The sequence below is a fragment of the Schistocerca nitens genome, chromosome 6 (assembly GCF_023898315.1).
Source record: "Schistocerca nitens isolate TAMUIC-IGC-003100 chromosome 6, iqSchNite1.1, whole genome shotgun sequence".
NCBI classification, from domain to species: domain Eukaryota; kingdom Metazoa; phylum Arthropoda; class Insecta; order Orthoptera; family Acrididae; genus Schistocerca; species Schistocerca nitens.
This window is the reverse complement of record NC_064619.1, coordinates 243,962,832-243,980,115: the sequence shown is the minus strand read 5'-3', so window position 1 is coordinate 243,980,115 and position 17,284 is coordinate 243,962,832. Positions and strand designations below refer to the sequence as shown.

Genomic DNA, 17,284 nt, shown 5'->3' with positions numbered 1-17,284 from the left:
CCAGAATGGACACAAGCAAATGTGCATCATCCAGCAAGAACTGTCTCTGGTGTGAACTGTAGATTACTGCAAATGAACTGCATGCAGTCACATTCAGTTTGCGTTCACTCGTGTTATGCTGGTTGTCTGTCTTTTAGCAGACCATCAAAGGAAGTTTTGTCCTCTTCATTTCAGCACTGGCAGTATAGAAAGATTTTGTCTTCTACCTTGTCTGCTTTGTTGTTAATGTGAGTCGCATTATTGATGGAGTGGTCTGAAGTAAATGTAATGCTGCTGATAGATATCATAAGTGCTTCTGGGATATAAGAAATCCACAGCACAAATCCTGAAGGAAAATAAATATGACTGGTAGAAAATTGTTGAAGCACTAAAGGTCAAACTGGTGACATGAGAAAGATGAGAAATTCCATTACTTGGTTGCATCAGGTGGGGACGAAGAGAATAAGCAAAAGCTTTGTAATCCTTTTTACTGAAGAAAGGAAAAGCACAACAAATTTCTTTGAAAGTAAATGAGTGTAAATATATATTATCTGATTAAAATTAAAAATATATAAAATATATGAAATACCTGATCATTATCATTGCTTATGTTCGTGGTAGCTGTAATTATGTAGTTGGTGTATCAGCGTTACGTTAGACATTTCCGATAATAAATAAAAATGGTTTACCCAGGATTATGTTATCTGCACTCTAACAAGTTCTATATAGCTTTTTATCATGTAGCCTGTGTGACAAGTCAGTGGGATATTTCACTTTTAATTAACCATATTTTATTGACATTGTCTTCCTTATGTGTACTAAAATAAAATTCTGGAAGTGCTTCACATATATCACTGCAGGCATAAAAAACTATCTGAGGTGTAACAGCTGTTGAAATATGAAACAATTGCTAACTTAAATGCTCCCAGTTGCTAATAACTAGAATGTAAATGCTACGATTTCTTCAGGTTATGTTGATCATGGTGAAAGTGCAGTTATGGTGTCGGCAGTTTTTCTGTGACATGCAGTTGTTGGTAAGGGTGCAATGAATCACGGGAGATAAAAATGAGCAATTGAGGAGAGATGTTGATAGCCAATGAGAATGTCGTATCTCATTTCTTTCACTTCATAAATAAAGTTAGCTGGTAATTTCTTGCTGTTGTAAGATTTATGGCATTTTCATTACATGCATACTAGTATCAAAACTTTAATTCCTACATCTTTGGAAGTAACAGCCAAATACTTCTGAGACCCAACAAATTAATACAAGGAATTATTCACTTTTTGGCAGCCATGAAAGAATGTAGCAGTGTGAACAGCTTTTTCATGACATAACATTGTGTGACTTTGCAAGTGAACTTTTACGTAAATGTTGCTGTTAGTTATTTTTAGTTACTGCTGCTCATTTCATTGCTCACAGCAATATAAGCTGTGCACTTAGATTCCTGCCTAACCTCACATTCAGAAATTGTGTTGCAAAAAACAGCAAAGTATTTTTGACAAGTGAGGCTGGAAATATGACTGCTGCTTATTCAGCATGAGTGTGTAAAGCAGCAGGTGCATTAGTGTGCTACAATGAATACTCGAAAACTCAAAGTGAACTTTTGAAGCTAACTGTATTTATGAAGTGAACGAAATGAAGGAAGACATTCTCATTGGCTACCGGCACCACTTGCGATCGGTTGTCTTGATTTCCCATTGTCATCATAGTGTTACCAACAGCAGCACATGTAAAAACTGCAGGCACAGTAAGTGAACTTTAACCATTGGTCACAAGTAATTTGTGTTAAATATTTCTTTTCCTGTATATCATTTTGCTTACTTTGCCAAAAACAGTGTGCTTGCCATGCAAAATATTATTGAATATCTAACTTTTGCATTTCAGTTCTAAGTATATAGTGGTGTATCTTGTATGCTAATGAGCAGTGACAAAAAACAATAATGCAGCATTCATAAGTCATTCTCATTATCTTGTGTTCCCTTTCGTTCCATCAAGTACAACCACTTGCTCAGATACAAGTGAATGGAAATGAACATTGGTGAAATATTTGCAGTTGTTCATTTGCTTGTGTTGCTTCAATTCGTTTTCGTGTAAACCAGACTTTAGACTACTTCAGTTACACCTTGCATATCATTTCTTTCCATCACCATCATTACCACTCTAAGTAGTTAAATTTCATCAGGGATGTCACTGATCAGTGTAGTGGTTCCAAATAATTATGAGCTTGACATGAATATAATCAGTTTCAATTATTTTTTCAAGTTGGCCTCTTCACACCAATATCTCTCCCCTAGGGACAACTGCGTCCTTGTACTAAATCAAACGTGTGGCATGTTTGCTTGCAATTAATCTGGGCATTGAAAAGATATGATGGAACACAATCACACAGTTTTTATAGGTTTTTATACTGAGCCACTTTTTCAACTATCTTGTTACAACAGCTGATTTGAATTCTGTAAGTATTTTGTACAGAGAAACTGATACAGGATGTTACCAACTAAACAAGAAAAATTCTTAAAATGTCACCAAGGTCTTCCTTGACCTTACATGGGGAATGCCAGATATCATTTCTGTTTTACTCAATGATTTTCCATTGATTACTAGGTACTGTGACCTCCCTGAGCGAGAGTAAATCTAGGATCAAGTCACACAGCTGAAGCGATACTCCATAGACACACAATTTGATTAGAAGTTTCTTGTGGGGAGTGGTGTCAAAAGACTTCTGGAAATCTAGAAATATGGAATTATTTTGAGATCCTCTGCCAATAGCACTCATTACTTGGAACAGATAAAGAGTTAGTTGTGTTTCACAAGCTCAGTATTTTCTGACTCTGTGCCGACTGTGTGTCAGTAGACAATAGTGAATTAATCTCATTTCCTTTCTTGAGTATTGGTGTGAACTGTGCAAGTTTCCAGTCTTCAGCTGTGATTGCTAAGTGTGGGACTATTGTATGAGCATACTGTGAAAGGAACCTTATTGGTATGCTATCTGAACAAGAAGACTAGCTTTTGTTAAATGCTTTAAACTGTGTCTCATGTTGGCAGATGTTCTCAGTTCAAATTTTGGTGTATTTATTTTGACTTCTTTGGTGAAGGAATTTTGGGAAATTTGTTTAATAACTCAGCTTAAGTTGTGCTTTCATCATATATACTACAATGAATGGTCATAACCTGACATTCAGGACCATCACACAGAACAAAGTCCTAAATCAAACTGACTTTCGTGGTGTCCATCCAGATATTGCACTCATTTGTGTGTGTTCTTTGGTGAGAGGTGTTACTTGTGCTGGTGTCCACACAGAGACCAGGCCCCTTAGTTGGAGCACCAGGAAGAAGACCAGTGGTCGGTGGGGGTTGTCATGCAGGTGGGTTGTGCACACACACACTTGATGGTAGGGTGCAAATATTGGTGAGGATGATGGGGGTGGCTGTACAGAGGTTTGCGTGGTGTAGGCAGTGGTGGAGACTGGGGCAGCTAGGATGGTGCATCAGGAGGAGGATCTGAAGTTGGGTGCTCCAACAGTGTTGTCGGTGCCATGAAGATGGTGCACATCAGTCGTATATTGCACAATAAGGTCGAGATGACAGAAGCAGTGAAGACTGATGTCTTTTGAGGGGTACCATGTTTCATCTGCAAGTGGCTTGTGATCCATATTGATAACATGTCTCCCTTCAATATCTTCTCTAAAATATTGACAGCTTCATAGACAGTGAGTAATTCACTATCAAATGTGGACCATTTCGAGTAGCAGCAGTTCTGACAGTGAGCTGTGCGTAGAGTGTGGAGGGGGGGGGGGGGGGCAAAGTGTTTGGTTTTGTGAGGCAGAATTTTGCTACTGTGAATGTTTTTTGTATTCTGTCGGCCCACCCTAATTTTTTTCTTCCGTATTTGGACTGATGAATGTGTCAATCAGGAGGGCGGACGAGGGTGGGGGTCTTGTATTGCTGCCATGTGTGGCAGGAGATGCTTATAAAAATTTATGATGCCTAGAAAGCACCAAAGATCATGGTAATTCTGTGGAAGTGGTAACTGTTTAATGAGTTTCATTTGTTCTGAGGAAGGTTTTATCCCTTGAGGCATTCAGTGCATGTCTGAGAAAGGTTATTTTGGCTTTTCACAGTTGGGATTCATCCTCATTTATGGCCATGCCAGTGTCTGTAGGGCAGTGAGAAATAGTTAAAGATGCTGTTCATGATCATGGGGGTGGTAGAAAATATTAAGATATCCTTCAGGTAAGCATAATGAAAGTCAAATATCAAGAGAACTCCACAAATGAATAGCTGCTAAGTTTCAGCTGCATTCTTTAGCCTTAAGGCATGAATAGGAAATAAAGTGTGAATGGTGTCATTATTGCAACCTTAGAGATGTCATCTGGGCTCATGGGTATTTGGAGGTAAACTCATCTGGTATCAAGGATGCAGGAGATAGTGGCGCCCACTAGAGAGTGTGTAAAGCCATGAATGCATGGTATTGGATGACTGTTGTGTATCATTAAAGAGTTGAGAGCTCTGTAATGACACAGAGTCTCATATAACTGTCTCTTTTTGGTACAAGTTTTATTGGGGAAGCCCATGGGCTGCCATGATTGCAATAGTTCATCAATAACCACTTTTGTGGGCTGTAAGTGTGTGGGTGGTAGCTGGTGTGCTTTGTGGTGGACTGGCAGACTGAGAGTAATGAGAATTCTGTACATCGTAATGTAGTGGATGAGGCATTGTTTTCACTTGTGCTGGATTGGATGGGGAAATGGTAAACTCATCTGATGCTCTGAGAGATGAGGGTGCTTAGGTTCATTAACTGCTTAGCTGTGGGTCATAGTGGTGGTGACACATGGTTGGCCAGAGTGGGTGCAGTGGAGGTAACGCTGACATCTGCTGTGTGAAGGGTGAGCAAAAGGCCCTCGCATTGCTCATGCACATGTACGAGTGCAGCAGAAAATGTTATGTGTGCTCTGATGTAGCACTGTGTTGTCGAAGTGGAGTGCATCTGATGATTTGCTGGTGTCCAGAGAAAGCTGGTGTGTCATGATTAGGTTCTTGCATCCTTGTAACACACTCCTTTAGGATGTTATGTGTCATTGTCATGCTGGTACCCAGTGGGGCATGAGGTAGTTTTTGATGGACGAGGAGGTATTGGGGAGAAGAGCCCCAGGAGGAGTCATCTGGTGTCATGATGTAGTAGTGCTGCGTCTTTTAAATCTGATAAAAGGTAAAAGTGCTGTAGGAAGAAGATTGCTACCACTGATAAACTCACATCAGTAATGAAGAAGGTCCGTGGAAACCATTGATCTGAGCTTAGTTCTCAGGTACAGTTAGTGTTCCATGCTCTGTGGTATGCAAGTCATTTGTAGTACAGAGGTGTAGGGATGTTGTGCTCAGTAGTGTTGCAATTGTGCCCTCCAGTACCGTACTGATGTCTGACCCTGTATCAGTGAGGAATTATTTACATGTGGCTTCAGTCAAATATATAGAGTCTTCCACCTAATAGTGGGATGGCATGGATAATGCCTGAGAGTTGGTGGCTTGGCGAGTTTGCGTGGGCCTGTGCACCTACCGCTGCAGGGTTGGCAGTCAAGTGTGGTGTTGCCAAACTGCACATGATATCAATAATTCTGTGACCTTGAGGCAGTGGAGCCACTCAGTGCATTGTTTCTGACTAGGTTTGTGGTGTTAGACTGAGCCTTAGCACTGTGTGGAATGTTGTTGGCCTCAGCATTGATGTGTTGTCTATGTTGTAGCACCATGAACATTCCGTTCACTAGGCACAGCTCCTTCTCTAGTGGCCCTGCCTCGTGAGCGATTGTGGCAAGTTGTATCGTGGGCATTCAATAAGTAATGCATCACAGGTTGAAAAAATTAGGAATTTGTTATGAGATATCATCGAATATTCCCACTTCTGCCCCTATAGTTTCATGAAGTTCCGATAGGTGATGGCACTATATGTAGCCTTCAAAATGGCATCTGTAATAGACGTGTGTTTCAAGCAAAGCACTGTCATGGGGTTTCTTTTTGTGAAAATCAGCGCATTGCAGATAATTATAGGGGCTTGCAGACTGTGTATGGAGAGCCAGTAGTGAAGAAAGGCAGGAGGAGCCATTGGGCGAGGCATCTGTCATCATCAGAGCAAGGTTGCACAAGTCTGTCCAACATCACGCGTGCCAGCCGGCCACACACACCTGTGACTCCTGCATGTTGGGACATGCAGACACACTCATTGGAGGTGATAGATGAATCACAATCGAGCACCTTGCTGCACTAATGGCAGGTCTTTAGAAGAGCGTAGCATTCCAAAGGATTGGAAAAGGGCACAGGTCATCCCCGTTTTCAAAGAAGGGACGTTGAACAGATAGACCTATATCTCTAATGTCTATCAGTTGTAGAATTTTGGAACACGTATTATGTTTGAGTATAATGACTTTTCTGGAGACTAGAAATCTACTCTGTAGGATTCAGCATGGGTTTCGAAAAAGATGATCGTGTGAAACCCAGCTCGCGCTATTTGTCCAAGAGACTCACAGGGCCATAGACACGGGTTCACAGGTAGATGCCGTGTTTCTTGACTTCCGCAAGGCATTCGATACAGTTCCCCACACTCCTTTAATGAACAAAGTAAGAGCATATGGACTATCAGACCAATTGTGTGATTGGATTGAAGAGTTCCTAGATAACAGAACGCAGCATGTCATTCTCAATGGAGAGAAGTCTTCCGAAGTAAGAGTGATTTCAGGTGTGCCACAGGGGAGTGTCGTAGGACCGTTGCTATTCACAATATACATAAATGACCTTGTGGATGACATCGGAAGTTCACTGAGGCTTTTTGCGGATGATGCTGTGGTATATCGAGAGGTTGTAACAATGGAAAATTGTACTGAAATGCAGGAGGATCTGCAGCGAATTGACGCATGGTGCAGGGAATAGCAATTGTATCTCAATGCAGACAAGTGTAATGTGCTGCGAATACATATAAAGAAAGATCCCTTATCATTTAGCTATAATATAGCAGGTCAGCAACTGGAAGCAGTTAATTCCATAAATTACCTGAGAGTAGGCATTAGGAGTGATTTAAAATGGAATGACCACATAAAGTTGATCGTCGGTAAAGCAGATGCCAGACTGAGATTCATTGGAAGAATCCTAAGGAAATGCAATCCAAAAACAAAGGTTGTAGGTTACAGTACGCTTGTTCGCCCACTGCTTGAATACTGCTCAGCAGTGTGGGATCCGTACCAGATAGGGTTGATAGAAGAGATAGAGAAAATCCAATGGAGAGCAGCGCGCTTCGTTACAGGATCATTTAGTAATCACGAAAGCGTTACGGAGATGATAGATAAACTCCAGTGGAAGACTCTGCAGGAGAGACACTTAGTAGCTCGGTACGTGCTTTTGGTGAAGTTTCGAGAACATACCTTCACCGAGGAGTCAAGCAGTATATTGCTCCCTCCTACGTATATCTCGCAAAGAGACCATGAGGATAAAATCAAAGAGATTAGAGCCCACACAGAGGCATACTGACAGTCCTTCTTCCACGAACAATATGGGACTGGAATAGAAGGGAGGACTGATAGAGGTACTCAAGGTACCCTCCACCACACACCGTCAGGTGGCTTGCGGAGTATGGATGTAGATGTCTTTGTTGGTAGTGCTAACATGCTTGTCCACCAGTTGGGTTACTCAAAGGTGTGTGGCACAATGAAAGATGTGGCATAATGTTTGGGCCAAAGAAGAGTGCACTCTGTGGGAAGCAGTACATGAATGATGGCGAGGTTATTAATGCAGCAAGATGTTGGCTCTGACGTTGACCAGTAGAGTGGTACTTAGCAGGCATAAAGGCTCTTTCAGTAAGTTGGCATAAGGCCATCACATTCAACAGACATTATGTTGAAAAAAAGGGTATGTTAGCCAAAAGTCTATGGTGTAATGTGTTGTTTTAGACTCTACATCTACATCTACATCCATACTCCGCAAGCCACCTGACGGTGTGTGGCAGAGGGTACCCTGAGTACCTCTATCGGTTCTCCCTTCTATTCCAGTCTCGTATTGTTTGTGGAAAGAAGAATTGTCGGTATGCATCCGTGTGGGCTGTAATCTCTCTGATTTTATCCTCATGGTGTCTTTGCGACATATACGTAGGAGTGAGCAATATACTGCTTGACTCTTCGGTGAAGGTATGTTCTCAAAACTTTAACAAAAGCCCGTACTGAGCTACTGAGCGTTTCTCCTGCAGAGTCTTCCACTGGATTTTATCTATCATCTCCGTAACGCTTTCGCGATTACTAAATGATCCTGTAATGAAGCGCGCTGCTCTCCGTTGGATCTTCTCTATCTCTTCTATCAACCCCATCTGGTACGGATCCCACACTGCTGAGCAGTATTCAAGCAGTGGGCGAACAAGCGTACTGTAACCTACATCCTTTGTTTTTGGATTGCATTTCCTTAGGATTCTTCCAATGAATCTCAGTCTGGCATCTGCTTTACCGACGATCAACTTTATCTGGTCATTCCATTTTAAATCACTCCTAATGCGTACTCCCAGATAATTTATGGAATTAACTGCTTCCAGTTGCTGACCTGCTATTTTGTGGCTAAATGATAAGGGATCTATCTTTCTATGTATTCGCAGCACATTACACTTGTCTACATTGAGATTCAATTGCCATTCCCTGCACCATGCGTCAATTCGCTGCAGATCCTCCTGCATTTCAGTACAATTTTCCATTCTTACAACCTCTCGATACACCACAGCATCATCCGCAAAAAGCCTCAGTGAACTTCCGATGTCATCCACCAAGTCATTTATGTATATTGTGAATAGCAACGGTCCTATGACACTCCCCTGCGGCACACCTGAAATCACTCTTACTTCGGAAGACTTCTCTCCATTGAGAATGACATGCTGTGTTCTGTTATCTAGGAACTCCTCAATCCAATCACACAATTGGTCTGATAGTCCATATGCTCTTACTTTGTTCATTAAACGACTGTGGGGAACTGTATCGAATGCCTTGCGAAAGTCAAGAAACACGGCATCTACCTGTGAACCTGTGTCTTTGGCCCTCTGAGTCTCGTGGACGAATAGCGCGAGCTGGGTTTCACACGACCGTCTTTTTCGAAACCCATGCTGATTCCTACAGAGTAGATTTCTAGTCTCCAGAAAAGTCATTATACTCGAACATAATACGTGTTCCAAACTTCTACAACTGATCGACGTTAGAGATATAGGTCTATAGTTCTGCACATCTGTTCGACGTCCCTTCTTGAAAACGGGGATGACCTGTGCCCTTTTCCAATCCTCTGGAACGCTACGCTCTTCTAGAGACCTACGGTACACCGCTGCAAGAAGGGGGGCAAGTTCCCTTGTGTACTCTGTGTAAAATCGAACTGGTATCCCATCAGGTCCAGCGGCCTTTCCTCTTTTGAGCGATTTTAATTGTTTCTCTATCCCTCTGTCGTCTATTTCGATATCTACCATTTTGTCATCTGTGCGACAATCTAGAGAAGGAACTACAGTGCAGTCTTCCTCTGTGAAACAGCTTTGGGAAAAGACATTTAGTATTTCGTCCTTTAGTCTGTCACCCTCTGTTTCAGTACCATTTTGGTCACAGAGTGTCTGGACATTTTGTTTTGATCCACTTACCGCTTTGACATAAGACCAAAATTTCTTAGGATTTTCTGCCAATTCAGTACATAGAACTGTACCTTCGAATTCATTGAACGCCTCTCGCATAGCCCTCCTCACACTACATTTCGCTTCGCGTAATTTTTGTTTGTCTGCAAGGCTTTGGCTATGTTTATGTTTGCTGTGAAGTTCCCTTTGCTTCCGCAGCAGTTTTCTAACTTGGTTGTTGTACCACAGTGGCTCTTTTCCATCTCTTACGATCTTGCTTGGCACATACTCATCTAACGCATATTGTACGATGGTTTTGAACTTTGTCTACTGATCCTCAACACTATCTGTACTTGAGACTAAACTTTTGTGTTGAGCCGTCAGGTATTCTGTAATCTGCTTTTTGTCACTTTTGCTAAACAGAAAAATCTTCCTACCTTTTTTAATATTTCTATTTACAGCTGAAGTCATCGATGCCGTAACCGCTTTATGATCGCTGATTCCCTATTCTGCGTTAACTGTTTCAAATAGTTCGGGACTGTTTGTCACCAGAAGGTCTAATATGTTATCGCCACGAGTTGGTTCTCTGTTTAACTGCTCAAGGTAGTTTTCAGATAAAGCACTTAAAAAAAAAAATTTCACTGGATTCTTTGTCCCTGCCACCCGTTATGAACGTTTGAGTCTCCCAGTCTATATCCGGCAAATTAAAATCTCCACCCAGAACTATAACATGGTGGGGAAATCTACTCGAAATATTTTCCAAATTATCCTTCAGGTGCTCAGCCACAACAGCTGCTGAGCCAGGGGGCCTATAGAGACATCCAATTACCATGTCTGAGCCTGCTTTAACCGTGACCTTCACCCAAATCATTTCACATTTCGGATCTCCGTCAATTTCCTTCGATACTATTGCACTTCTTATCACTATAAACACGCCTCCCCCTTCACTGTCCAGCCTGTCTCTGCAGTATACATTCCAATCTGAGTTTAGGATTTCATTACTGTTTACGTCTGGTTTCAGCCAACTTTCTGTCCCTAGTACAATATGGGCGTTGTGACCATTTATTAATGAGAGCAGTTCTGGGACCTTTCTATAGATGCTCCTGCAGTTTACTATTAGCACATTAATATTGTTATTCCCTGTTGCATTTTGCCTACTCCTACCTTGCCGTGTCTCAGGAGGCATCTTGTCAGGCCTAGGGAGGGAATTATCTAACCTAAAAAAACCCCATGTGCACTCCACACGTACTCCGCTACCCTTGTAGCCGCTTCCGGCGTGTAGTGCACGCCTGACCTATTCAGGGGGACCCTACATTTCTCCAACCGATAGCGGAGGTCGATAAATTTGCACCCCAGATCTCCGCAGAATCGTCTGAGCCTCTGGTTTAAGCCTTCCACTTGGCTCCAAACCAGAGGACCGCGATCGGTTCTGGGAACGATACTACAAATAGTTAGTTCCTGAATGAAACCAAACTGCTTTAAGAAAAATGTATTGCATTAGTAACTGAATGCTTCTTGTAGCTGGGCAGGATGCTTGACAATCCACGGTTTCCATAATGCAGTGTCTGGCATGAGGTTTGCATAGAGTAATGTCCATAACCAGTGCTACAGCTGGAATGACATCTTGTTGGTTGGTTCATCATTATTTCCTATTTCAGTTGTTCTGTGGTGAGTAACAAGCATTGGGGCAAGTCAGATTTTGTCACTTCATATTTGTTTTGTTGGGGCAGCACAGGGATGATATAACTGATAATTTCAGCTTACTCTAGTAAGTGGCAAATTAATGTCACAAAGTGAGAGTTCTTATCCAAAATTCTCAATGAAGTAAACGTGCATTTTACTGTTGCAAACCAAAGTGCTGATTGTTCCAGCTGGAACAGTGACATCTTGTGTTGTGTCCTGAGTCTCTGAACTGAAGTATGACAGAGTTGTGGTTGCACTGAAGTTGTCATGCAAAATGGTGTAACTGACAAAGTATCATGGAGCAGTCATGGCATGGTTGTGAATCTGGTAATCGTATCTGGGTAATGTGTGGTCTGCTTCACTACGCCATATGTAGCAGTTGTTTTTCCTAACAGTGTTTGCAACATGGTTGACGAGGTTGGCATGGGAGTCACATTATTATTCATATTTAGTCTGACCTGTCCTGCTGAATTGTGAACCGATGCACTTGACGTTGAATCTTATATGAACTCAAACAGTAGATTGTTTGATGGTGGCCATTGTTAAGTGCCAGAGTACGTGTTGTTATGAGGAGCAACATCTGTGGTTGTATTTATTTGTATTTGAGCACTGATTGACAGTTATTACACTGATGATGCACATCACTCCCACTAATTGTTGAGGTATGGCCTCCAGGGGCTGGTGATGTGGTGCAAACAATGCAAGATGGCTGCACTGTTACTGTGTATTATCACAATACTGAATGAAATGGCTCCCCCGTCATGTTAAACTGTGGGTCACCAATGTAGTAGCTTTCCATATTAGGTGCAAGGATTGTACCAATAGTGGAGACAACATATTTATAAGACATTACTGCTTTTTGCTCATAACCCTACATACAAGACAGCCACATGGTACAAGGTTCTAAACCGAAACGACTTCTTTGGGGTCCACCCGGATATTGAACTCAACCATGTTTGTGCTCTGGTTAGAGGTATTACTCATGCTGGTGTCCCAATGAATATATTTATAAAGGACACAAACACATTCATACCAGGAGAATAATCGAATTGGTTAACAGCAAATAGCTTAACCCTTAAGTTTTCAGAATCTCATATTTTCCAATTCCCAACAGATAATAATGACTTACAGGGGTCAGAACTAGAGATGAATGGCCATACATTGATTGAGGTTCCATGTGTTTCTAGTCATTTAGATGGATAATAAACTGAGGTGGCAAAAGCACATGGATGAGCTAACCAAAAAGCGCAATAATGTCTACTTTGCACTTAGAAATCACTCTCGTTGTGCTGATCTGCAGACAAGATTGCTAGCATGCTATGCATATTTCCTGAGTATTGCCCTAGGGCACGATCTGAACCAATGGAACTAACGTCAAAAATATTTATCCTATAGAATCATATAGTAGGAATATGATGTGAAGTTATAACTGAACAACTTGAAAAAGCCTCTCCAGGGAACTAGAGTGTAACACTCCCATACCAATACAAGCCCCCACTCTGTCATGCTATTTGTGGTTAATAGAAAGAGGAAATTTAGGATGAACTCCACAATTCACTATCATAATACTAGAAATAATTTCCATACAGACTATGCATCCCATTCTAGGTTTCAGAATGGAGTCTTACACTTTGGTGAAATGTAACCAATAGACACCAGGCAGGAAATCAAAAATCCCCAAATGCTCAGAAACAATGTAAAAAAGTAGCTCATTAGCTAATCCTTGCAAAATTTCTCAGAACACTTTGATTCAGTGATGTAAATTCCAAACAACTCTAATGTTTGTATTAAACAGATCTTGACTCTGAAAGTATATCAACAACTGGGGACAGTATGTGTAAATTAAATGCTTTGTTTGAAGTATTACATGAAAACAGAAGCTGAGTAATGTAAGAGAAGAAGCAGTGGCTTTTTCTTCTAATATACAGATATGAAATAACCTAGAAGTAACTCCCATAACTGCCAGAGCATAATTTGTTATTAGTGTACTTTACAGAAGTAGCGTGCAGTGGCTGCTTCTGCCTGTTAATGTATAAACTGACTTTTTCCTCATCATTAAAAACTCTCAATATGGGGTTTATGAAATGTGATGTGTATGTGAGAGTGATTGATTGACTGAGTCAGTCGGTCAGTTAGTCAATCAGTCAATCATTTTTTATTTATTATTGGTCCTATAGAACATACAATTTGTACAGCAAAGCACACCATAACATAGGACTAGTCAATTTGAAAATTATGTTAAGATGGTGTATGATGAGAGATGACAGTAGTGGTACATAACTCACATAACAGAATACATATAGGATATATAGACAAAATATAAAGAAGGTGGGTTGTGATGAGAGATGACAGTGGTGGTACATACTACACATAGCAGAATACATATAAAAGATGCAGACCGAATATGAATAACATACAATAATTAAATTATCTTACTAAATATAAATACCTACAAGTGAATAGACAGCTTCTTACAAGTAATTAAAATTTTGTGGTACATACTTCACATAGCAGAATACATATGTGAAATACAGGACTGACAAAGGGCCCAAACATATATGTGTGAGAAGCAGTCAAGAGAATAGTGGGACTAGTATTACAACTAATTCACAGCAAACAATTTAATTAATAATATTGAAAAAGCACACTTATTTGCCCCTTGTGTCATGAATTATTATTTTTTGTTGCCTAGGTTTGGGGTTATTAGCCCATTGTCTAGCAGTACTGCCTAACAATCTGATCACAAAAATAAATGGTGAAAAAAGTGGCAAATAAATGTGTTTACATCAAATAATGAAAACAACAGGTTGGAATATCAACAATATAAGGAAAAGAAAATTGCTACCCACTGTAAAGACGACATTGAGTCGCAGCCAGGCACAACAAAAAGATTGTTACACATTTAGCGTTCAGCCAAAGCCTTCTTCAAAATAGGGAATACACACACATTGACACACAAGCAAGCACACCTTACATACACATCACTGCCGTCTCCGACAGCTTGTGTTTTATGCATAAATGAATTCACCAAGTACCCACTGTTAAATCAATGAAACCATTAACTCGTAATCTTACATAAACTCATACTACTCAGTTCCAAATAAATGGGATTGATTTACAGTCCCAGACAATTAGAACTGATTTACAAATATCTGTAAAAGCACTCAATGGACATACACTAGAAGTGTGTAAAATTCCTAGAAATATAGATGGACAAGATTAAGGTGGCACAATCAAGAATAAGTTAGCTGAAGAGATCAGTTCTACCTGGTTTGCAGTTACAAATCTTTCTCACTATTTTGACCTGTACACAGGGTTTTTGACATACTTTCGCATAATACTACTGTATGGCTCAATCATAGGTAGCAAAAGAAAACTATTGAACTATGGAAAATCCAGTATTGTGAGAAGGAAAGTTGCCACTCACCATATAGTGGAGATGCTGAGTCGCAGATAGGCACAACAAAAAGGTATCTATTATAAAGAAGCATTCACTAAGACTGTTTTCTGTGGTTGATAGCTGAACATTTTGCAGAAGCCTCTCCAGACTTATATGTCTTATATTTGCTCTCTAATGGTGTTTTTTTATTACTAATAAGAGCGAGTTTTCAACCTCAGTACTAGATATTAAAATAAATTCCAAAGAGATTTTGCATCCCTGTCTTAGGTTCAGATCAGTGTTATACATCTAGTGCTAAAAGACTTAACCAGTTCCTGGAAAAGATGTAAGGCAGGAAATTAGACCCCCCCCCCCCCCCCCCCCAAGATATTTAAATTTTGAGCAACAGTACCTTATTAGCCATTCCTTGTATAATTTATCAAAATATTTTTCACTCAGGGGTGTAAACTCCAGTTAACACTAATGTTCCTATTGGTTTTAAATATTCCAGTATATGGACAATTGATAACTTTTACCGAAATCGGTAAAATAATGTTTAGTAAGAAATAGATCACAACAGCTGAGTAGTTTAAGAGGAAGAACAATGTAGCTACTTTTGACCTAATACATAAAAAATATGATTTAAGGTGCATTAAAAAAAAGTAATCTAGAAGCAATTCCCATAGTTAATAATGTTAGTAGGTTGAGACTAGTTGTAGTAGTAGTGGAGATATTGGTGTATAAGTATGTCTCATCGACAATGACCAACAAGGAGTCTGTTGGTAATGGGACAGGAGCTGCGGAAAGGCAGTGAAGGAAGAATGGGATGTTACAGACAATAGTTTGGAGGAGTCTGTCAACAAAGGCAGAGGTTCATTCTGTGGGAATATGGCATCCAGCCACAATGGTATGCTCAATAGAGAGACCTGTGTTTGTAGAGCAGATTAAAGGTAGGAGTGAGTGGGCTTGCTGGTGTGAGGAGGAAGAAGATAGATTGCAGTGTCGGATTTTCGGGTAGATGCAAGGTCTTGAGGAGCTGCTGGAGGTCCTGTTTGTCTTCTTGAGATCGTAGTTGTAAGGTTTGTATGCACAGGTGTGGGACAGTTGGTGGAGGCACTCAGCCACACAGTCACCATGATTCATGGCCATGGTGGAGTCTTTGTCTGCGGCAAGGATGATAAGGCCTCGGTTGTTTTTCAGGTCACAGATAGCAGAGTGTTCTGTAGGAGTGATGCTGGACTGACTAAGGGGGTTTTAGGAAAGAAAGGTGAGGCCAGGTGAGAAGTGAAGAAGTCTTGAAAGATTGCCAGGGATGACTGGATGGAAGGCCGTGCAGAGTGGCTGTATGGTTAGAGGCGCCATGTCATTAATTACGTGGCCCCTGCTGCCGGAGGTTCGAGTACTCCCTCGGGCATGGGTGTGTGTGCTGTTCTTAGCATAAGTTAGTTTACGTAGTGTATAAGTCTGGGGGCTGATGACCTCAGCTGTTTGGTCCCTTAGGAATTCACACACATTTGAACTGGATGGAAGGGGAGAAGGATGATAGTTGGAGGGAGATTGGAACTGTTCTGTGTGGGGTTTTGGATAGTCGTTGTCAGTAGCATGTGTAGCGAAGAAAATGTTTCCACTGTAGAGAACGAGTAAAAGAAAAAATATCATTTACAAGTCCAGCATAGTTAAACTTAGGTTTTGGGCTAATTGTAAGGCCTTCAGGAAGCACTGGGGCTTCTATAGCGGCCAGAGTTTTGGCAGAAAGATTGATAACAATGTTATGGGATGGGTATTCAGGAGCAATGTGTTTCATGGAAGGTGGAGGAAGTTTTTGAGGAAGTGGAAGGTGGAATAAGTCAGCCAGGTGTAGTCAGGAAGCTATGAGGCACTTATAATTTTAGATGTTGACATTATCATAGATTTTGGACCTAATATATTTCACCATGTGCTTCTACTTTGATTTGCAGTTTTCACTTTTCTTGGTGTACATACAGTAGTAATATGTTATTTGCCAATCCACCTGTGCATTATGGTATGAAAATTTTTACAATATAATTTTTTATAGAATGAATAAGCTAGCAGGTGTGATCCTGCTTGGCACTGGAGGTGTTATACCACCACAAGGTGTAGAATATATGGAGACGTCTTGTGTTATAAAGGAAAAGAAGACCATACATCCCTTCGCATATCGGACTCATACACACAGCCTAGGTAAGAGACAACTCTGAAGTTAGTATCTTTCTACTGTAATTAATATATAAAATAGACATAAAATGTAAGTAATAATTTCAGTTAAATTATATAGGGTGTTCAAAAAGTAATAAACATTATAGGGAAATGACTAATTTACAAAAATTTTTGAAAATGATCTCCACTCAAGGATTCATATTTATTTATTTATTTGGATTTTTTTGCATGGAGTCATCAATATGATGGCTATTGCAAAAATCGGGTACAGTTACAAACATAAAGTACATTTAGATCTTAGTCTTACAGGTAGTAATTAAACAGTAAATTGATGCTTGTCAAAATACATTACATCTTACACATATTAATACAGCCAATTATTTTTATGCATTATTTACAGCTCTTAAACTTAACCATTTAAAATTCATTGAGTGAATAAAGACACTTTTCAACTAAGAAT

The 17,284-nt window shown here is 40.4% G+C and overlaps 1 protein-coding gene across 1 annotated transcript in view; it reads left to right on the top strand.

Annotated features, from left to right (window-relative positions):
- Positions 1-17,284, top strand: part of LOC126262285 (peptidylglycine alpha-hydroxylating monooxygenase) — a 233,772-nt gene that overhangs the window by 175,966 nt on the left and 40,522 nt on the right. Inside the window, exon 7 of the mRNA XM_049958803.1 lies at positions 16,703-16,848. Coding sequence (XP_049814760.1) covers positions 16,703-16,848 — 146 coding nt within the window. The remainder of the gene's footprint in view (positions 1-16,702; positions 16,849-17,284) is intronic.